Source organism: Siphateles boraxobius, unplaced genomic scaffold (assembly GCF_051911475.1).
Source record: "Siphateles boraxobius isolate OS27281-9 unplaced genomic scaffold, OSU_SipBor_1 11, whole genome shotgun sequence".
Lineage (NCBI taxonomy): Eukaryota > Metazoa > Chordata > Actinopteri > Cypriniformes > Leuciscidae > Siphateles > Siphateles boraxobius.
In genome coordinates, this window is record NW_027508711.1 from 4411152 (window position 1) to 4434842 (window position 23691).

Here is a 23691-nt window from a genome sequence, read left to right on the forward strand (position 1 = left end):
GTGCATGTGGTAATTGTGCTCAGAATTACATACGGGCAACATCAGGACAGTCCCTGGAGGTCCTGGAAGACCATCGGCTCCAGGCAGACCAGCGCGACCAGGAAGACCCTGTCAAGAGCAGAGGATTATGGGTAATGCATAAAACAGCAAGCATATTTAATGTAATGTATTTCAATCAGTGAAAACAGGTTCTAAAAAGTTTAAAATACATTTAATTATACAGTATGATAAAATGTCCAGGTCATATTCTTCATATTCATATACATCTTATAAATGTACTTTACAACTGAAAAATCTTAATGGTAAAATAGGCTTCAATTTAGTTTATATATATATATATATATATATATATATATATATATATATATATATATATATATATTCACCCTTGTTCACTATTTAGCGGACTTGGACATTTTGCATATCACAATTTTATGTGTTGTTGAACTTGTTTTTGTTTTCATGGTTTCTTACCCTCTCACCAGGATCTCCAGAACTACCTGGGGATCCTGTTGAACCTGGAGGGCCGGGGAGACCCTAGAACAACACAAAGGTACTGTCAGAAACACACATAAAGCCACTACAAACACACAAACACACATGGGTGTTGGTCCAGTAGGACTCTAGATCACTGCTGGACTCTTTCCATTGCTCAATTTCTCATACTCATGTTGTTATAGTCCCAATAGAGCCATCATTTCCACCAATTCACCAGCTGAGAGAAGAGTTGCTTTATTAATAAGTAGGTCAAGAATGAAACTGAAGAAACAAAACAGACATAAAGCTGTTTAGCATTGTCAGCAATAACTACTGAGCCTAAAACAGTTCCGTTTTTCCAGTAACTAGTTAAGTTTTCCAACACAATTTTTTTTCTTTTACAATGTACAGTCTCTCTCTAAAATAGTTTTGGGGGAAATCCTCTGTATTTGTTAAATACTGCTGTTTATCAGCTATATTTGCCATTGTTATTTTAATATGATTTCAATACTATTGCAGTATTTAATAAAATTTTGAATTTGCTTTTATTTTTATATTTTCATTTTTCATTTTCATTTTAGGTTTGGTTTTAGCATTTTTCTATATATATTTATACATAGCTTTAAATTTTTTTTTTTTTTTTTTTTTTAGCAATTTTAGTACTTCAACTTCATTTATTTTAGTTATTTGCCAAAGCAACATTTCTCACTTTAAAAAAAAATAATATTGTTATTTTTATTTTATTTTATTTTATAGGTTTTAGCAATTTTTTTTTTTTTGCCATTGTTAATAATATGGTTCTATGAAGATTTAACATTTTTTATTTCAGTTTTATTTTAAGCATTTTTAGTACTTCAACTTAATTTATTTTAGCCATGGCAACATTTCACATTTTTCGCACAGTTCTTTTTAGTTTTTTTTTTCATCTAATATTTATATTTTATTTTAATAATCAAAACCATTTTTATTAGTTTTACCTTTAGTTAACAAAAACACTGTTTGTTTTATTAGTATTATAATAAATGTATACAATTAATATTGTTTTGTGCCAGAAAAATACAGTAATCTGGTCTTCGGTCAGAGAGATTGTCACCTAAAAAAGCTTCAGCATAATTATCAACCTTTTTTAGTAACTTGCTGTTTAGAAAACTACATAACAGTAGCTTGACTGTAGTTTATCTGGTTTCAATTATAAGTTGCTTGTAAATTGGCAAGCTAGAGTTTCAAAGTACTTTTAAAGTACACATATGAAAGCACACACACACACACACACACACACACACACACACACACACACACACACACACACACACACACACACACACACACACACACACACACACACAGATAGATAGACTTACTGTGGGACCCTCTGGACCAGGTGGGCCTTCGACCAGCATTCCCTACAAGAACAGAATAACACAAACACATTCAAATAACAGCATTAACACAACCTTCAACACAAATAGATCTGAAGTGTGAGACCACCACTGCTTTGGTCAAAATCAATCATTTAAAAGTACAGTACATTTCTCTTATCCTTTTTGAATTTTCAAGTCTGTGGGCTTAAACTGTGTGTGTGTGTGTGTGTGTGTGTGTGTGTGTGTGTGTGTGTGTGTGTGTGTGTGTGTGTGTGTGTGTGTGTGTGTGTGTGTGTGTGTGTGTGTGTGTGTGTGTGTGTGAAGCATGTGAGATGATCTTAAAACTGAGGTCTTTGTTTGAAATTAATATTTATATTTAATTTTATATTTTACATATGAATCAACTAAATAAAAAAAGAGTTCCAGAGGATTTAAAACTATTGTAGTCCATTAAAACATGCCACAACATATTGGACTCTAGCATAAAGCCCAATTTATACTTCTGCGTCGAACTTACGCCGTAGCTACGTCGTAGGCTGTGCATAGCACGCGTCCCTTCGGCGTACCCTGACGTGCACCTCTCCAACAATGTAACAAAGCGTCCATTCTACGCGGACGCAAGCGCTGTGATTGGTCTGCTCAAACCGCTCCCTCGGGTTTCACATGCTCCCTCTGCGTGCGTCAACGCGGACAACGACGCAGAAGTATAAATTAAAACCAAAGTGTAGTCTACGGCATAGAGGCTCCGGCGTAGGTCCGACGCAGAAGTATAAATCAGCCTTAAGGGGCATAAAGGAGAATCATTTTTTTTATTGTTTACAAATACTTGTGGGTGTCACGGAGCGCTCAATTACGCCTCCCTCTGGTCTCATCCGCTCCACCTCCCCGGAATTTTAGAACTGCACTTCCCATCTCTCTCTCTGATCATTATCAATCTCCATCCCTGCCTGGTTTATCTGATCATCCTCTCGTCACCTGTTCATCATTATCTCCCCTTTATCTGGACTATCCCTTTCATTGTTAGTTTGCGAAGTCTTGTTTTGCCACGCAGACATTACCAAGCGTCTCTCCCCGTCTCCCGTTATTATCTGTTCCTTAGATCTTTGCCTGGACCCTGGACTCTGTGAACCTTTGCTGCCGGCCTTGACCCTTGCCTGTGTTTCGTCTCGAGTACTGGATTGTCCCTTTATCTGAGCCTGTTTCAGTTCATGTCTGCTTTTCTCTGCTTTATTTCATGTGTGAATAAATTACTGCAAATGGATCTAAACGCCTCTGACTCACCATTACAGAAGACTTCACCACCACCAGATCCAGCAGTTTTTCTCCGCCTAGCCCAGGAGGTGTCTTCACAAGCATCAGAGTTGGCTGCACATCGCCAGCAGCTGGTTAAACTGACTAATCTCACGGAGGAACTGGTGAAATCGATGCACGCTCTCACCCCAGCGATCACGGCCGCTAATCAGGCTCCTGCAACCGCTGCACCTGCTGCTTCACAGCCAGTTGTGAGTACCTCTTCCAGCAATCCCAAAATGTCACTCCCCGAAAAATTCAATGGATCACCCATCCTTTGTAAGGGTTTTCTGATGCAGTGTGAGATTTATTTTAAACAGTCACGGGAGCACACCACCGACGACAGCCGTATCTTTTTTGTGTGTTCCCTCCTCACTGGAAAAGCGCTGGAATGGGCAACGGCGATGTGGTCTGGAGGTCAGCTTTCTAGTATCTCTTATGATATGTTTGTTACTCACTTCAGAGAGGTGTTTGAACACCCGGCGGATGGAAAGGATCCGGGAGAACTTCTTCTTTCGTTACGCCAGGGAAGTTCCACAGCGGCTGATTACACCCTCACATTTCGGACGCTCGCAGCACAAACGGGCTGGGCAGAGAAACCTCTCAAGCTCTTATACCGAAAGGGTCTCATCTCGGAGCTTCAGGGAGAGCTAGCCTGCCGCGATGATGGAAAGACTTTAAATCAGATCATGGATCTCGCCATTCGTCTCGACCATCTCATCCGGGCTCGTCGCTCATCGAACAAAACTAACTTCTTCTTTAATCCCTCTGTCAACACAGAACCCGAGCCTATGCAGATCGGCTTCACACATATCTCTACGGCCGAACGGGAGAGGAGAAGGCGGAATAATCTATGCATGTATTGCGCTCAACCTGGTCATCTGCAAGCTTCTTGTCCAACGAGACCCCCTGGGAGACCCACATCCACAGATTCTATTTCGGTGAGTCCTCATGTTTCTTCTCTAAATTCACTCATGTTAGAGATTTCCCTATCTTCAGATGTAAGGAGTGTTAAAACTACAGCTTTGATTGACTCAGGAGCAGCAGGGAACTTTGTGGATCTTGCTTTTGCCAAAAGTCATCGTCTTTCTCTCGTCTCTTGTGACCCTCATATGGCAGTGGCCGCGCTGGATGGGCGCCCCCTGGGGACAGGGAGAGTGCAGTACATCACACAACCCCTCACGCTTAACATCGGTTCACAGCACACAGAAACTATACAACTTTTTTCCATTAACTCGCCTCTTCATCCTGTAATCCTAGGATTTCCCTGGTTGGAGAATCACAATCCACAGATTTCCTGGTCCGAGAGGAGGATTTCCCAGTGGTCTCCTCTTTGTCAGAAGAACTGCGTGCCCGCTGTCCAAGGTCCTGAAGCATGCCTCGTAACATCGGAGGAAGTGAATCTTCAAGATTTACCGGCAGTTTATCATGATTTAAGCCTGGCATTCAGCGAGAGAGAAGCTGATCAATTACCCCCACATCGAGCGGGCGACAGTGCCATTGAATTTCTCCCTGGGGCAGTTCCACCCCGTGGGAGAGTTTACCCGTTATCTCAGCCTGAGACGGAGTCTATGAAAACTTACATCGACGAGCAACTGTCTAAGGGCTTTATTACTACCTCTACATCCCCTGCTTCAGCTGGATTCTTTTTCGTGAAGAAGAAGGATGGTGGTCTCCGGCCTTGTATTGACTTTCGTGGTCTTAATGAAGTGACGGTTAAATATCGATACCCGCTGCCTTTAGTTCCTGCGGCCTTGGAGATGCTTCGCACAGCCCGGTACTTCACCAAGCTGGACCTACGAAATGCGTATAATCTTATTCGCATACGCAAGGGTGACGAGTGGAAGACAGCGTTCTCTACGACTTCCGGTCACTATGAATATCGGGTTATGCCGTTCGGACTTTCCAATAGTCCCTCCGTGTTTCAGGCTTTCGTCAACGAAATCTTCCGAGACATGCTTAACCGAAACGTCATAGTCTACATAGATGACATCCTGATCTATTCTGAGACCCTCGAAGCGCACGTTAGGGATGTGCGAGCCGTCCTGAAACGCCTAATCGAAAATCAACTATATGCAAAAATCCAGAAATGTGAGTTTCATCAGACCCGAATCTCCTTCCTGGGCTACATTATCAGCGCCGAAGGGGTCTTTATGGATGACAGCAAGGTCCAGGCTGTGGTCAATTGGCCTCAACCCTCGTCTGTGAAGGAGTTGAAACGCTTTCTGGGGTTTGCCAATTTTTATCGCAGATTTATACGAAACTTCAGCATTATCGTGGCTCCTCTCACGTCCCTTCTCCAGGGAGGGGGGAGGAGGTTCAGATGGTCCCCCGAGTGCACTTCGGCATTTGAACGGCTGAGAGAGAAATTCACCACAGCTCCCATTCTTCATCACCCTAATCCAGAGAGGGAGTTTATCGTCGAGGTGGATGCCTCGAACACAGGAGTGGGTGCGATTCTTTCACAACGCCATGGTAACCCGGCCAAAATGTTCCCCTGTGCGTTTCATTCTCGCAAGCTCAATTCAGCAGAGCGTAATTATGATGTGGGCGATCGTGAACTCCTGGCCATGAAGGCAGCTTTTGAAGAGTGGAGGCACTGGTTGGAGGGCCCACGTCAGCCTTTTACTGTCCTCACGGACCACAGAAATCTGGAGTACATCAGATCCGCAAAGCGTTTGAATGCGCGTCAAGCTCGCTGGTCTTTGTTCTTCTCCCGATTTAACTTCAAGATCACTTACAGACCGGGGTCTAAGAATGGGAAGGCTGACGCTCTCTCTCGTCTGTTCGATAGTCCCAATGAACCCTCCAAACCAGAGTCTATTCTTCCCTCCACGCTGATTGGGGCACCCGTGCAATGGGATATAATAGCTGAAGTCACTGCTTCGCAGCAAGATCACGCTGCTCCGCCTGAATGCCCTGCAGATCGTCTCTATGTTCCTCTCGAGCTCCGCCATCGTGTCCTTCAATGGGTTCACTGCACACCCAGCGCTGGACATCCGGGCATTTCTGCTACCACTCAGCTCGTCTCCAACCGTTTCTGGTGGTCAACTTTGCAAACCGACGTCATCACTTTCATCCACCAATGTGTCATTTGCAATACCGTCAAATCCTCTCATCTCAAGCCTGCTGGTCTACTACAACCTCTACCTGTTCCTCAGCGCCCCTGGTCCCACATTGCCGTGGACTTCGTTACTGATCTGCCTCGGTCCCAGGGATTCACTACCATCCTTTCAGTAGTTGATCGTTTTTCCAAGTCATGCCGCTTTATTCCTATGGCTGGATTACCTACCGCCCTTCAGACAGCTGAGGCTCTCTTGAATCATGTGTTCCGACTCTTCGGACTTCCAGATGACATTGTTTCTGACCGCGGTCCCCAGTTTTCATCTAGAGTCTGGAAGGAGCTCTGCACTAAGCTAAACATCAACGTAAGCCTCACATCTGGATATCATCCTCAGGCCAACGGTCAGGTGGAACGACTTAACCAGGATCTCATTCGTTTTCTGCGCACCTATTGCCACCAGAATCAACACGACTGGAGTCGCTTTTTGGTCTGGGCTGAGTACGCCCAGAATTCTCTGTTGAAACCAGCTACAGGACTAACCCCATTTCAATGTGTTCTAGGCTTTCAACCTCCGCTTTTCCCGTGGGCTGGAGAGCCTTCTGATCTCCCTGCAGTGGACGCGTGGCTTCGGCACAGCGAGGCTACCTGGGACTCCGCCCACATCCACTTGCGGCGCGCTATCCGCCACTATCAGCAGCACGCTGATCGTAGAAGGCGCAGGGGACCGCAATACAGGCCTGGCCAGTGGGTGTGGCTCTCTACCAGGGATTTCCGTCTTAAACTTCCCTGCAAGAAACTTTCTCCTCGGTTCATCGGCCCATTCAAGATTCTCCGCCAGATCACTCCAGTCTCGTTTCGTTTGGCATTACCCGCTCATTACCGCATCTCACCCACTTTCCATGTGTCTCTTTTCAGACCCGCTATTACCCCCAGGAGAGAGGTGGTCCAGGAGGAGATCGCTCCAGTGCAGGCTCCTCCCATTGAGATCGGCGGCGCAGAGGCGTACCGGGTGCGAGTGGTCCTGGATTCCAGACGCCGCGGCGGGGCATTACAGTATCTCATTGACTGGGAGGGATACGGTCCTGAGGAACGCTCCTGGGTTAGGTCTCAGGATATTCTAGACCCCTCGTTACTCTCCACTTTCCATCGAAACCACCCAGATCGACCCGCACCAAGACCCCGTGGAAGACCCCGTCGTCGGTCAGGCCCTCGCTTCCGGAGCCGCTCGCAGGGGGGGGGCTCTGTCACGGAGCGCTCAATTACGCCTCCCTCTGGTCTCATCCGCTCCACCTCCCCGGAATTTTAGAACTGCACTTCCCATCTCTCTCTCTGATCATTATCAATCTCCATCCCTGCCTGGTTTATCTGATCATCCTCTCGTCACCTGTTCATCATTATCTCCCCTTTATCTGGACTATCCCTTTCATTGTTAGTTTGCGAAGTCTTGTTTTGCCCCGCAGACATTACCAAGCGTCTCTCCCCGTCTCCCGTTATTATCTGTTCCTTAGATCTTTGCCTGGACCCTGGACTCTGTGAACCTTTGCTGCCGGCCTTGACCCTTGCCTGTGTTTCGTCTCGAGTACTGGATTGTCCCTTTATCTGAGCCTGTTTCAGTTCATGTCTGCTTTTCTCTGCTTTATTTCATGTGTGAATAAATTACTGCAAATGGATCTAAACGCCTCTGACTCACCATTACAGTGGGTGACAAAACCATTATAAAACTGTCAATGATTGGCTGTTTGATACCCATAAACAGCAGACATTTATGCTAATGAACTATATTTGTGAAAGAATTGTATATAATGATGTTCCACATTTGTACATTTCTTTGGATAAATGTGTCTGCTAACTGCATAAATGGTCAAATAAAATATAATTTATTTTCAAAAGGGGTCATGGCATGATAAATCAAATTTGCCTTGATCTTTTGACATATAAGAGTTTTTTGTACCATTAAAATATTCTGTAAGTTTCATAGTTTAAAACGTCCTCCTCATTATAAACAAAGCATTTATTTAATCAAGTTCACAAAATGGCTCGTTTGTGGGATTTGTGACATCACACGGGCAAATACATTTGCAAATGACTGCCTCCAGAGACAGACACTAACGAATCTATACATCATCACACCATATGCCCCGCCCACTGGCATTCAGTCACTTAACGGCTGACACTTGCCTTCACTGGATGTGAGCATCACGACGCATCAAAAGCAAATAAAGCCCATTATAATCACTGTCTACACTGGATACAGTATACAGATTATACAGTATACAGTTTCTGACATACTTCATGCGCTTGAATCTGTCAAAAACAGGCCAAAAGGAAGAGTGAAAGAACGTTTGCTTTGACGTGTCCAGTTTAAACAGCTGGTTTGCGTCTCTGTACAGACTTCAGAAGGATCCCAACATCAGAAATAAGTGGATATTTTATTTTAATAACGTCCCGGATCACATCAGAGGATCATATGTTTGTTTGAAGCATTTTTATTTTTTAAACGAGGCACAGTGTAATAGAGAGTTAAATAGTGTTGCATGCATATGTGTATCATGGAAAATATGCTAGGGAAATTCTTAATTAAAACGGATCAGCTGTAACCAAATATACTGTGATCTGTATCAGGACATTCAAGCTATTTTGTCTCGAAGTCATCAGTCATGATCAATTACTGATCAAAATGTGCTCGCATGAGTTGTGTCATAACCACAATAGTACAATGATCTCAAGCAAGCCAATGAAGATTGAATGACAGTCACTGAGAGGTCCAGAGCCCAAAGCAGAGGATCATTATATATAGTGTGTAAAGCTCAGGCTCATTTAACTCAGGGATTTTACTATTAGATTAAAAAAGAACAGAAGAAAACCGTTTTGGTTAATTGGAACATCTTGGTCTAATCTGGCACTTATTAAAGGTGCCGTGGGTCTTAGCGATGTCCCGAAGGCATCATCCGAGTGTCCTGTCGTCGCACTGGGCATGTTCACTTTGTTTTGGTGCGTTCCTTGCATGCCAAAAAACACAGAGTGGACACAGTTTGTGTATGTTTTCAGAAACGAGAGAGAATGTGGGTGCTTTAAGAAAGAAGCATGTGATTTAAGCATTTTTCTTTCTCTAAAGCACATGGTCATCCTTCATTAAAACCAGCTGTCCTGATCTGTATGATTGTGCTTTTCCTCGACTCTGAAATAACACTGATCTTCTCATTGATGTGTTCTCGTATCTCTGCAACTTCTGAATAGCACATAAACCCAAACTTTGCATGGTCTTTCCCTGATATGACTGCGAAGGTAAGATCCCAGCTAACAAAAATATGATCTAAAAACGTTTTGCTAATGTTCCCTTCAAGTTATAAAACTTTATTTCTTAATGTTCTTTGAACATTCAAAAAGTACCGTTTTTTAACTGTTTAAAAAAAAGTTTTTGCAAACGTTAAGGGAACATTCCATTTTATCACTTTGCAAACAATCTGGGAATGTTGCTTTTTAATGTTATCTAAACATTCTGAAACAAGTTATAACATTTAAAAAACATTAGGCAAACATCAAATCCAACCAAATGTTCCATGAACAATGTATAAATAATGTTTATGTGCTAAGATTTGAGAACAAAGACCAGTTAACTATGTACAAATGTTTTATTAATGTTACTGGGTTACTGGGTTTGTTCATAACTTGCCACAAAGTTAACTTAAGTTCTGAGAAGGTTGCCAGTTAGCTGGATTCTAGCCTCTTTATACATCCTGATGTTCATTCACACTAAATCCAGATGTCTTCTAGCGCCGTGTCCATGCTCTCATGCAGAGACATCTGTTAGAAATCTCACAGCTGTTAGACATCAAGAGCCACGTGAGCAGTGAAGACTGTTTGCAAAGACAGATAATAATGATTCCCATCATGCAAATATAATTGTCAGGCTTAGCATGGTAAACGCATCTACAAATCTGAGATTTGGAAACAGGAGTGAATCACTCTTTTTCGAATGCAAATGCAAATCAGGAGTGAATCCAGATTACTCTGAGACAGACGACTGATTCAGGTTTTTAAGCTGCCCGGATGTTTTGTATATGTACATTTCTGAAATACATAACTTGGACACACTCACCTCTGACAACAGATCACTCTAAATTGTAATGTAGACATGCATTTTCTGTAAAGCTGCTTTGAAACAATATGTATTGTGAGAAGCGCTATACAAATAAATGTGAATTGAAATGTGAATTGAAATGCGACAAGATAAAGCAACAAGAGATGAGATACAGGATATTTTGCTGATTGTTTGGTTTCTATCTCAGAACAAAATTTCGTTCCATAAACTGGTATATTAAACATCAGTCATGTTCAGATTGACTGTGATTGTGTCATTCTGGCTAGCAGTTTCATAATCAGTGTGGACAGACAAATTGCTCATCGCTGGATGACTTGTTGCATCGCATCTGATTAGGACACAGTGTTAATCTTTCGCTCCTGGTATACAGTATAACATTCACATTTTTCATATATACTGTGTATATATATATATATACACACACACTACTATTAAAAAGCTTGGGGTCAGTAAAAAAAACAATTTTTTTATTCATGAAGGATGGAATAAATTGATTAGAAATTATAGAGACATTCATTATTTCTGAAGGAACATTTTAAAACTAGAATTTTTTTTTTTTTAAAGTTACTTTAAATTGTGTGTGTAAAATCCAAACTTTCCCCAAATCCCCAAATGTTTTAACGGTAGTGTAAGTGTGTCATACACTGAGTGCCACTTACGGGTTCAATGATCGCAGGCTCTCCTTTCTGGCCTTTCTCTCCTCTCAGTCCATCCACCTTTGGAAACACAAACTCAATTTAATTCAGTGTATATCAGTGTAAACACAATGTGGATTATAACTGAAGTTGCAGGTAATTAATAAAACAAACAATTCTGAGAACGTGTTATGATAGATCAACCTCATGTCGTTCAAAACCCATACGACTTTCTTCCATGGAACACAATTATCCTTTTGTGCTCAATGGAGGAAACAAACAAAATAAAAAAAATAGTGAATTTTCCCATAAGTTTAGATAGATGTTTGGGCTGCATTGCATGGGTGTAACTGGAGATCACCTGTCCGTAGATCTCGTCGGTCTCCGCTGGCAACGCTTTGTCGCCGTCGGTGTATAGGTCGTCATAACCATACATCTTCTCCAGTTCTTCATCAGTGTAATCTGTGATGGACTCCTCCTTAAATGTGTCAACATCGATGGTATCTGCTTCTCCACCGATTCCTCCCTGTCCTCCCGTGGCAACAGACCCCGCCCCTGCACTGGCGGATCCGCCCCCAACTGAGTCACTTGAAGAAACAGCCCCGCCTACAACAGAAACAGCCCCACCCCCTGTGGACCCTGAAGAGCTGCTGCTGCTGCCGCCTCCTCCCACGGTATAATCTCCCTCTCCATATCCTTCTCCATATCCCTCTCCATAGGTTAGATCATCACTCTCACCGTACTGGGTATCATCATAACCATTATCAACCTGCAAAATCATTAACAGGGCATCAGATATCATAACCCACCAATAACTCAGTGTTTTGCACAGTGTACATCTATGGATTTTGAAATTTAAATATCTATAAAAGCAAGTCCATCTCAGATGTCAATTCAAAATCAAAAGAAAAAAAATTCTCAAGAGTTGATTCTCATTATTATTTTCTTTAAACAAAATGTAATATATATATATATATATATATTACATTTTATATATATATACATTATATATATAAAATGTATATATAAAAATAATATATACATTATTTTATATATATATACATATATACATTTTATACATATATATATATAATTATAATATTATAAATCTATAAATTATAAGTATTATAAAGTATAATGTTATTAATATTAATTTATATTATATAATTAATAATAATTATATCTAATTTATATTATATCTGTCTATGTTTATTATAATATTATTATGATATATTAATAATATTATATTTTATTGTTTATATATTTATTTATTTATATAGTATAGTTTTATAGTACATTTTATTGATAAATATTACATTTAATAATAGGCTATAGGATAAATTCATTATATATATATATATATATTTTATTTATTTTTTTAATTATTTATAGTATTATTAATATCACATAGCAGATAATTATTTCTAATTTATATTATATATGTTCTCTGTTTAATATAAAATTGTAATAATACATTTATTATATATTTATAGTTACGGTAGTAATATAAACAACATTATATATATATATATATATATATATATATATATATATATATATATATATATATATATATATATATATATATATATATATATATATATATATGTGAAATATAACCTGGACATTGAATGTGAATTTTGCAATAATTGCAATAATTAGCAAAACTTTCAAAACATATTAAATACATTTAAAACAGAGAAATTTCTTTAAAAATATAGTTAATACAAAAGTCAATCAAAACTAAACTCACTGAGGTAGAGGTAGAGGTAGAGCTGGAGCTGGAGCTGGAGCTGGAGCCGGAGCCGGTACTACCTCCAGATCTGGACCCGGAGTCGATACTGACTCTAGAACTGGAGCCGGAGCCGGAGCTGGAGCCAGTGCTGATTCTGGAACTGCTGGAGCCGGAACCTGAGCTCGAGCCGGAGCCGATACTGATTCTGGAGTCGGAGCCAGAGCTGGAGCTGGAGCCAGTACTAATTCTGGTACTGGAGTCGGAGCCGGAGCTGGAGCCGGAGCCAGTACTGATTCTGGTGCTGGAGCCAGAGCCAGAGCTGGAGCTGGAGCCAGTACTGATTCTGCTGCCGGAGCCGGAGGTTCCATTGCTAATGATTGTGACAATTCCACTTCCTCCTCCTCCACCTGATGACGATGATGTGATAATCCGCCTATCCAGTTCTCCTCCCAATCCCATATCCACCTCACCCAGTTCAATATCTACTTCTCCTCCAGCACCTGTGCCTGTGCTAGTGACCGTGATGGTTCGAGAGCCATCAGGCCGCGAGGTCGACTCATCATAGTATGTGTCATATCCGGTCTCGTATCCTTCGTAGCCGTCATACGGGTCCTCACCATTATTGGTGGTAGAAGTGGAGGATGAAGAGGAAGAGGAGGAGCTACTCGATGAACTACTGGAGCCTCCTGTTCCACTAGTGATAACTGAGGAAACCACGCGACCGCTATCCGGAACAGACACCTGGTAAACACAGTAAATAGACACCTTTTAAGAATAGATAGGCTGGGGATTGGCACAGATTTTCTGATTCATTTTGATTCATTTTCAATCCAGTTGACCCCAGTTAGGAATATTTCAATTCCCTTTCAAGGGAACTCGAGCTGCGTTGCGACGTGGTAGGAACGCTCTGCGTGATTGCGTCATGAAGCACGTGTATAATCAGTCCAATGGAAGAGCGAGACGTCATAGGCGGGTGACGTCATAGACCAGGAAGCTATAAAGCACACCTGAAAACAGACCGTGACAGCTTCTGTGCCTTCAGCAAGCGATCCGTGTATTCTGTCCTTGTCATATTTATTGTTGTCTGTCAAGTTGCAATATATATATATAAAAGAAGGTTTATCTAGTGCTGTTGCTAGTTAAATATTTACTGGCCAGCTGAACATTATGAGAGTGAACATAAAAAGAGTTTATTAGATGAAATATATCTAAAAACAGAAAAACTCTGTATCTCAGCCTCCTCGTTGGGTACTGCCGTTTTTTCCCTATCTCCACACTGAGGTGTCGTGGAATAAGCCGGTTTCTATTTTATGTGTTTAAGTTTTTCTGATTTAAAAATAAAGAAAAATAAGATAAAATTATGTCTGTTCTTCTGGACGCTCCGCTTTAAAAAAAAAATAAAAATAAACCATTCAGCGGCGTTCCAGAGGTTTCTTCCTCACCAATCTAATGTTCCTGAGACTGCTGGGCGGGAGCAGTCTCGGTCTACTAAGCTCCTCACAGCACAGAGTGCAAAACGAGCATCGCCATTTGGGCTCCTACACAATCAAGGGGGACCTGGGTAGCGGTAGCATTCTAGCCAGTTAGAGATATGCAAAATCTGAGGACTGTTTTATCTCTAAAATAGCTTGCACAAAGAGGAAGCCCTGACGCCGAGGCTGTCAGGCTTCTAAGGGTGGTCCCCTCCGGGGTAGGGATGGTTTTGAGAAATCGTTTCTCCTCGGCACCCTCTGGGGTGCGACTCTCTGAGGAGGGTCGCAGCGCTGCCAGTTCGGTTGTTTCCTTGTCGGTTCGCCGTTCAGGGCACTGAGGTGTCAGCGTCCCAATACAATCCTCCGAGGAGGGTCGTAGAATGGTCAGTTTGGTTGTTCCCTGCCGGTTCGCTGCTTCAGGGCACCGTAGTGACTGTTCAACCAAATCCAGAGGCCAGTCTTGAGAGACTGGTTCCCCTAGTAGAATTTCTGGCAGCGTGGAAACTACTGCCACATATTTCTCAGTGGGTCCTGCACGCAATAGGAAAGGGTTCAGAATTCGGTTCTTGTCCGCCCAGATTTCTAGGGGGTCCTCCCAACTGTGGTGGACCCCGGGCAGGCTTTGGTTATGGAGCAGGAAGTACTGACACTTCTGCAACAGGAGCTGTAGAAGGGGTTCCTCCTCCTGGCAGACAGTCAGGGTTTTACAGCCATTACTTCATTGTTTCCGAAAGAGGATGAGGGGTCGCGTCATAGTCTAGACCTGCGTCAATTAAACAGCAGGTTTCAGAATCTTAAGTTAAAATTATGCTTACGCTATATATGATTGTGTCACAGACTCAGTCCGAGGACTGGTTTGTCACAATAGACTTAAAGGACGCTTACTTATCTATCCATCCTCCTCACAGGAGGTTCCTGAGGTTTGCTTTCAGGGGCGAAGCATACCAGTATCGGGTTCTTCCATTCGGCCTAGGTTATCACCCCGCACCTTTACAATATGCGTGGATGCAGTTCTGAGACTCCAGGGCATTCGCGTATTAAATTATATCGACGATTGGTTGATTTTAACTCAGTCCGAGCTTTTGGGAGTTCAACTCGAGATGTCGTTCTGTCCCACATAAGGAGGTTGGGGTTGCGGCTCAACACCAAAAAGAGTGTCCTCCTCCCAGCTCAGAGGACCACTTTTCTAGGTATAATATGGGATTCGACAACAATGCAAGCATGTCTGTCTCCTGCACGTATTTCTGCGATTCTCACAGCCGTAAAGAATGTAAAACTAGGTCAGTCACCCACTGCAAAACAGTCTCTGAGACTGTTGGGGCTCATGGTAGTTGCGTCCAACGTAGTTACTTTTGGCCTTCTAAACATGAGACCCCTGCAGTGGTGGCTCAGGACCAAGGGGTTTTCTCCGAGGGGAAATCCGTTTCGCACGATCAAGGTCACGCGGCAATGCCTACATGCCTTGGTCATGTGGAAGAAACCTTGGTTCCTCACCCAGGGCCCAGTGCTGGGGGCTTCTTGTCGACGCGTCACGCTATCGACGGATGCTTCCCTCACAGGATGGGGGGCGGTCATGAGTGGCCGCTCAATGAAAGGTCTTTGGTTGGGGCTCATGGCAGTTGCGTCCAACGTAGTCACTTTTGGCCTTCTGTACATGAGACCCCTGCAGTGGTGGCTCAGGACCAAGGGATTTTCTCCGAGGGGAAATCCGTTTTCGCATGATCAAGGTCACGCGGCTATGCCTACGTGCCTCGGTCATGTGGAAGAACCTTGGTTCCTCGCCCAGGCCCAGTGTTGGGGGCTTCTTGTCGACACATAATGCTATCGACGGATGCTTCCCTCACAAGTCGGGGACAATCATGAATGGTCGCTCGGCGAAGGGTCCGGACAACACACTGATGGTCTCGTATATCAGAGCAGATATCCTGTTGAGTCAGGGGCTGTGGCCCGGGGAATGAAGACTTCACCCCGTGGTGGTGGAGCTGCTTAGGGAGAACTTCGGTCAAACTCAAGTCGACCTTAAGCATCGTTTGTAAAATGTATTGCCCTTTGTGGTTCTCCCTCATGCATCCAGCTCCGCTTGGACTGGATGTGATGTATTAGGTGTGGTTGACGCTACACCTGTGCGCTTTTCCCGATATCTTTGCTCCTGGGAGCTCTGGAGTTATGGATACTGTGGGCTCGGCCTCTGAAGGGGCCAGCTCATAGATTCAGGTCTCATAGATTCGTGGAGACCATACTCCAGTCTAGAGCTCCCTCCACGAGAAGACTAAATATGCATTGATATGGAAACTGTTCTCTGCCTGGTGCAGAGAACGCCTTCTGAATCTTGTTTCTGCCCTGTTGGTACAGTACTTGATTTCTGTAATTAATGTTTCTTTGCTGGGTTATCTCTGAGGAGAGATCCTTAATTTCGTCTTCTCCGTGGTACATTAGGCTTAGGCCTGCACGTACTTGGATTTGGACCTGGTTTGGTGGTAGTATTTCTTCACCCCAGGTCGGGTTGTATTTCTAGGTCCCTACTAAATGTGCGGGTCATTTGTGCTACCAGGCCTTCTGTCCTCCATCTTTAATACCCCAGATCAGGAAAAACTTAATCTGTTATGCCCTGTCCGGGCTTTCGATGGTATGTCCACAGAGCTGCTCAGTGGCGTATATCAGAACAATTATTGGTCTGCTTCGGGTCACCCAAGATAGGTTGCCCTGCATCTAAACAGATAATGAGCAAGTGGGTAGTTGAGGCTATCTCACTTGCTTAGGAAGCGGCCGGACAGCCTTCACCTATGGCTGTTCAGGCACATTCTACAAGGAGTATGGCTGCCTCTAGGCTTTAATTTCGGGTGTTTCCCTTCAGGATATTTGTAATGCGACAGGCTGGTCCTCATCACATACATTTGTCAGATTTTATGACCTAGACCTCTACACTCCTGGGGCTAGGTTGCTTGCTTCTTAGTGTGGGCAAAGACTTCACACAGAACAGGCATTTGTCTTTATGGCGTAGTGGGTATGGGGTTCCCACCACGTCTCAAAGCAGCTCGAGTTCCCTTGAAAGGGTACGTCTCAGGTTACGTATGTAACCCTGGTTCCCTGAGAGGGAACGAGACGCTGCGTTCTCCTACCATACTTCCTGCATGCCCTGATCGACCTGCTTCAGGCTTATCAGAAGCTGTCGCGGTCTGTTTTCATGTGTGCTTTATAGCTTCCTGGTCTATGACGTGACCCGCCTATGACGTCTCGCTCTTCCATTGGACTGATTATACACGTGCTTCACGACGCAGTCACGCAGAGCATTCCAACCGCGTCTCAACGCAGCTTCTCGTTCCCTCTCAGGGAACCAGGGTTACATACGTAACCTGAGGCGTTTCACTGTGTAGAAATTCTCAGCAAAATAATGCTGGGAACTGTGCGAATCGATCTATAGTAAAGTAATTTTGAGCAACAGTCCCGCTACAATTGTTATTCATTAAATATATTTTTTTACATGCAAATATGTCAAATTATGGAACAGAAATGGAAAAACACAGTTTAATGATGACTTTAACAATAAATATTAGATTTTAATTTAGAAAAATCTATATTTTCACACAGCCCTAACTGTTATGAATTATCTTTATAATATTTCATTTTATTTTTAAATCAAATAAATGTATGCTTTAAAATCTAAATATATACTATAAATAAAACATAAATAATATTAAAATAACACTGACCGTTAGGTCTTCAGTTTCGGTTCCAGTCGTTTCATCAGTTACCGTTTCTGCTGTCCTTTCCCCGTCCATGTCCTCATAGTAGGGATATTCGTAATAGTAGTTATCATCCTCTGTGTTCTGAAGAAAAAATATTTTAATATTAAGTGTTATTAAATGTTATTAAATATTACATTTTAAAACACAGTACCACCAGTGTTCCAGAAATTCTATTTGTACTTATAGAGTACTGATAATTGAGTCACTGATAATTGTGTTCTAGAACATGACAGAACACCACAATAGAATTACAGAGTTACTCATATGAATATTCTAGAGTGTGTAAGCGTGCATTTATTCGTTTTTAGCTTTCTTAGTTCTTTTGCAAGTGCATATGGGTAGTTGACTATATTCCATGTACTGTAGTCTCATGGAATGAGATCATTCACGCTGTATGCATAGTAATTATGCTAGCAAAATGCTGTTTAAACTACTTTCAGATGAAATATAGCACATCACACCACATACTACCCATTAAGATATAAACCTGCACATGGATCCATTTTGTCAATCTGAGCAATGCAATATATAGATATTAATATTTTAGTATATTTTAAATTAAATAAATATCCATATATGTACAGGTATTTGATTATAAAACAGTGAATATTCTGAATATAAAACTAGTAAATATAAATATATTTAAAAAGCACAATATTGCAGGTGGGACAAATGATTTGATAATTTGTCTTATATTAATTTTACTTTATTTTATTATACATATACTTATTACTTTATCATATTTATATACATATTTTACATTATATTTTTAAATAAATAAACATATACAGTATGTATATACATATACTGTTCATTTGAAAATAAATCTCAATATAAAACAAGTAAATATAAATACACATTTTTCACTCTTTTTTCATACTTCATTCATAAGTTGTACTCATGGCATGCTAATTAAGCAGTTCACTCCTGGTCTTGATTTAATAGATTGAAATTCCCTGAGAAGAAAGAGCAAAGAAAAGGAGGGATTCCCTCTGATCGAGTCCAGCGGAAATCCATGTTCTCTCTTATCAAGCGAGAATGAGAAGAACGTGAGGAATTCCAGCCGCTCGGCGACCTCTCGCTCGGATCCACCATTCTGCCTCTCTCTCCCTAATTCCCACACATGAGCAACGGATAACTCATCACGTTTTCATCTGTAGAGAGCTTTGGCTGATATTTAAACGCTGGACTTGGCTTTTGAATGACTAGTCAAAGGTGCAGGGGCTTTTCTTGCACATTGCCCCCTACTAATACCCCACAATCAGATTTACAGCTCCTGACACACACAAACGTGAAAAAGGTGAACACTAGGTCAGCAGAGGGTCGTTTCCGTGCCAACACACTGACATCAAAGCCCTAAAAGATGTAAGTCCTTCATGGCTGAAAATGCATTCTGCACTTCTTTTTAGAGACATAACTCAGAGATAACTTTACCATATGTTGGCCACAGCAGTTTTCCGAAGATTACTGACAGCTGTGGTTTAAATTTCTATTCTTTTTCACTTTTTTTTTTTCATTTTTATTCCTGAATATCCAACGGTAAAGCATCGCGCTAGCAACGTTTTCAGGGTGCATGCATACAGAATTAGAAAAGGAAAAAACTTTCCCCAAACGCAGTCAAATTAATAGACATTCATTAACCAGCCTGAGAAAACTGGAATTAAACATACAGTAGTTATATATAACTGTGTGATTCAAGCATCAAATTCACCAGAAACTCCAGCACTACTAACAACATTTTGAAGTTTTATTAGTCACATAAATGTGAAATTATTGTTTGCATTAAACTCAGCATTTCCCTCAATTCCATTTAGCGCGCCTTTTGCTGTGCTCCCATAGAGCAGTGGTTCTCAAACCTGTCCTAGGGACCCCTCACCACTGCAAATTTTGTATGTCTCCCTCATCAGACACACCCAATTCAAGTCTTGCAGTCTGTACTAATGAGCTGATAAGTTGCATCAGGTGTGTTAGGTGAGGGAGACATGCGAAATTTGCAGTGGCGAGGAGTCCCTAGGACAGGTTTGAGAACCACTGCCATAGAGAATCAATTGAAAACGGTTGGTCATCTCTGTGTTATTCAGCTTAAACTTTTTCACATGCAAAATCTCTCAATCTTTCATTTAATGCCTTCTCTTCCTCTGCTCAGAGGATATTGGCATCAGAGTGAACGCAGATGGACAGAGACTGAGTGAACACTCGAATGACCGCATGAAATATTAAGTGGGCAATTTTTGATCTCTTCTATGTTAATACACTCCAAATTGTTGACAAAATAAAAAAAATTGAGATTTTATTTTATTGGGATGTCATTTTTACCAGAAAGTGTCAAATATGAATTTAGAATGTAATTTTGTGACAAAGCAATGTCTATTATTTACTTCTTTTTTTTCTTCTTTTTTTTTACATATTGTTAATACAATATGTCAGCCATACGGAGCCCAAACGCTCTACAGGCCGAGACCTGCTGTGACTGATGAGGTCATCCGTTCGGTTGGAAAAATAAGTTGTACACCACCTGCGGCTGGGTCTTTTCCGATGGAATGGAAAGAGCTGTAAAGAATGAATATGCCTGAATCTTACACACACAAGTGTGGGCAGGTATTATTACTCCATTTTAATTTGTTTCTCATTCCAAAGAGGGAATAAAATTGAACAAGTGTATAAATAGTCAAACAGTGAGTGCTTTGTGCAGTCAGATATGCCAATTGTAACACCAAAACCAGGTTTCTACATTTTTTAATTTTTCAGGAAAACCTGAGCAGTACTTGCACACTAATAATAAATCATTTACCATTATAAATTAAGTTCTTTGTGACATTACCGGCTCACCATTATGACCTCTAGTCAAAACACATCTGTTATGAAAGCTAGGGATTATTGCTAAGTGCTTTGCTGATGTGATGGTTTTATTTTCACAGGATTAAGATTTAAAATTGCTTCGGCTGTCCGAACACTCAACAAGATGTGAAAAGATTCATTTGAGCTAATCGAGCTGACGAGCTACAAGAACCTTATCTCTGCTCTCTTTTTTGCTTTGGTTTTGTTCAGACTGGGTCAAACAGAACACCAAGGATTCTGGGACGTCCTTAGGCCGTGTGTCCACCAAAGTATTTTTTCAATTGTTTTCAATGGGAGCGCCGCATATTTAAAAATGTCAAAGGCGCTGATCGTCTATTTCTTTTTCTTTTTGGACGCAGAGAGTTTGAACTTTAGAGCCCATCACCGTCACATTTTACCCATCCTTCCAATCGCAGAGAAGTTGGGACATTTCCCACCAACCAACCGCCACAACAGACGACAACAACAAGCATAATTGTTCATAACAGAACAAAATTATTTAAAACAAGAGCCTGAGCAAAAACTTCAAATTGTATCGTCATTTTTATATTCGGAAACAAACTATCCTCGAAATCAGATACTAGTAACACTTCCGTGGATATTCCGTATCATAGCAAGCAAAGCATCTCAACGCCCTCAAGCTCCTGCAGCAAGGCACTTTCAGCTGGCTAAAAAAGCTTTGGTGGATATACACAAGCTTATCGCTCTTGCATCTCTAAAGGGAATCTTGGAGGAAGTATATGAACTTACATATTCATCTGTGTTTGGGTCTTGGTTCTGGGGTTGTTCTGGGGCAGGAACCTCACAGTCGGGGCTGTAGTGCTCACAGTAGTCAAACGCAGCACGATGGTCCGATACTATCATCAGCTGCTGGATGTCACCCTGAAAACAGAGAAATCTGCCATTACAACTTCTGAAGAGAACACAAAACTAATATAGAGGACTGACATATCTTTATACTTGATCTAGGGAATGTAAAAGGAAACATGAGGCGGTGGACCAGCAGAGAGAAACACACTTTTACTCCCTATAGACCACAGTGACTGCCAAATCTAAACTGACTCAAGTTAAAATAAGGATGTGGACACTGAAGTGCAGGGCAAATTATATTTTATACAGCATACAGGGCTAATTCATTCATTTACTAAGAAATGTGAATTATTTGGACTCTACATACAAATAAATGCTTAAAAGATCAGTTGATAATAACTTTAACAATAATATACAGTACATATGCTAACACTTTATTTTACAGTGTCCTTGTTACACGTTACATGTAGTTACTGTAGTAATAACTATAGATTATGCATAATACATGTAGCTAACCCTAAACCAAACCCCATTCCTAAACTTAACCCTGTAGTTAGTACATGTAGTTAATTATTATTACATAATACTTACATAAATAATTATACATTATTATTATTATTATTAAACTAATTCAGTAACTGCTCAGACTGATTTGTAATTATTTGGGCGAATGCAGATGAAACTGTTAACACACACACACACTAATAATTGATGGATTTTTAGAACTGTAACACTGTTATTTTTCTGTTTATTAACGTGAAGCTGCATTGAATCAATCTGTATTGTATACAGCGCTATGTATAAAAACTGACTTGACTCACAAACAAATGACCCTTGAATCAGTCAAAAAGACTCACAAACTCACAAGTTAACGGTTTGAATCAGTCAGTGTTTTGTAACATGACACATGATGTTTTTATGACAACATGTAATAAAAAATAAACATTAACAAATGGGCTTAATTATAATAAATGTTATTTTAATTCAATAATAAAAAATATTAAAATATTGGGACATCAGCTTGATTTCCCATGATGCACTGCTGTGTCAGTTTGTTAATTCTTGTTATTAGATAATGTTTATAACACCATTGTTTCTGTTATAGTCAGTGATTTTTCAATTGATGATCTTATAATTGTTTTAATTAGTTATAATTTAGTTTGACCCATTTTTCTTCCTTACTGTTTGTTTTGAGAGTTAAAGTCCATGTGCATGGTTAACTAAATAAATTAAGTGAAACTTCTTTAAAACCCAATTTTGCAGGAATTACCACACTGATTTATTATAGCAGTCATATCAGTCTAATCGGTGACTTTCCTTGTTATACAAGCACAAATACACATTTTTCCCACAGCAATCCAAGGAAACTTGTACAAGCAGGCGGAGAAAATGTGGGCAAAGTGAGTGTGAACTCGGGAAGATAAATGTCTGGAACTGACATGAGTTTAGAGTCAAACATGAAGAGACTAGAGCACACACACACACACACACACACATACACACACATTACCTAATGGAGAAGATTTAAATCATCATGGGAAAACAAGACAGAGCGAGCGAGCGAGAGAGAGAGAGAGAGAGAGAGAGAGAGAGAGAGAGAGAGAGAGAGAGAGAGAGAGAGAGAGAGAGAGAGAGAGAGAGAGAGACGCAGAAGGCTCTCTGGGCTGTCTGGAGATTTGGCTGTGACAGAAAGAATCGGCACACTAAACTCAAGAGCTGTGAAAACAGCTAAACACAGCGTTCTAGAGGACACATTGCATAACAGAGAGAATTATGGGTAAAAAAAAATAATTCTCAGAGAAATTTGACAAGTTTTACTTTAAGCAAAATACATTAGTAACAACAACTACCGTTATGTTTACTTAGGAGTCATATAATTTAACATGGGAAATACTGAAGGCATGATTATTTTAATTAAACAAATGTGGCCTGGAGCATTACATTTTTCACTCTGTGTATGAGAAAATCACATTTTAATTAAACAAAATAAAAGTAATTATTTCAGTGAGACGGATGGGCTACGGAGGAAAAATCACTTTCATTAAATCACTCATTTATTTAATTAATTGATATCCTTATATTATTAGCATGCCGTTCACATTCACTAAAAGCTTGAGATTTTCTAAATTAATCCTTTTGTGCAGCAAGGTTGAATTAAATT

The 23691-nt window shown here is 41.0% G+C and overlaps 1 protein-coding gene across 2 annotated transcripts in view; it reads right to left on the bottom strand.

Annotated features, from left to right (window-relative positions):
- col5a1 (procollagen, type V, alpha 1) overlaps positions 1-23691 on the bottom strand; it is a 116616-nt gene that overhangs the window by 37244 nt on the left and 55681 nt on the right. For both annotated transcript variants that reach the window (XM_077194272.1, XM_077194271.1), the window contains exons 5-12: positions 21471-21602; positions 17847-17963; positions 12683-13405; positions 11291-11698; positions 10954-11010; positions 1839-1880; positions 475-537; positions 34-108 (exon numbers count right to left, since the gene is read on the bottom strand). In XM_077194272.1, the coding sequence (XP_077050387.1) occupies positions 34-108; positions 475-537; positions 1839-1880; positions 10954-11010; positions 11291-11698; positions 12683-13405; positions 17847-17963; positions 21471-21602 (1617 nt within the window). The remainder of the gene's footprint in view (positions 1-33; positions 109-474; positions 538-1838; positions 1881-10953; positions 11011-11290; positions 11699-12682; positions 13406-17846; positions 17964-21470; positions 21603-23691) is intronic.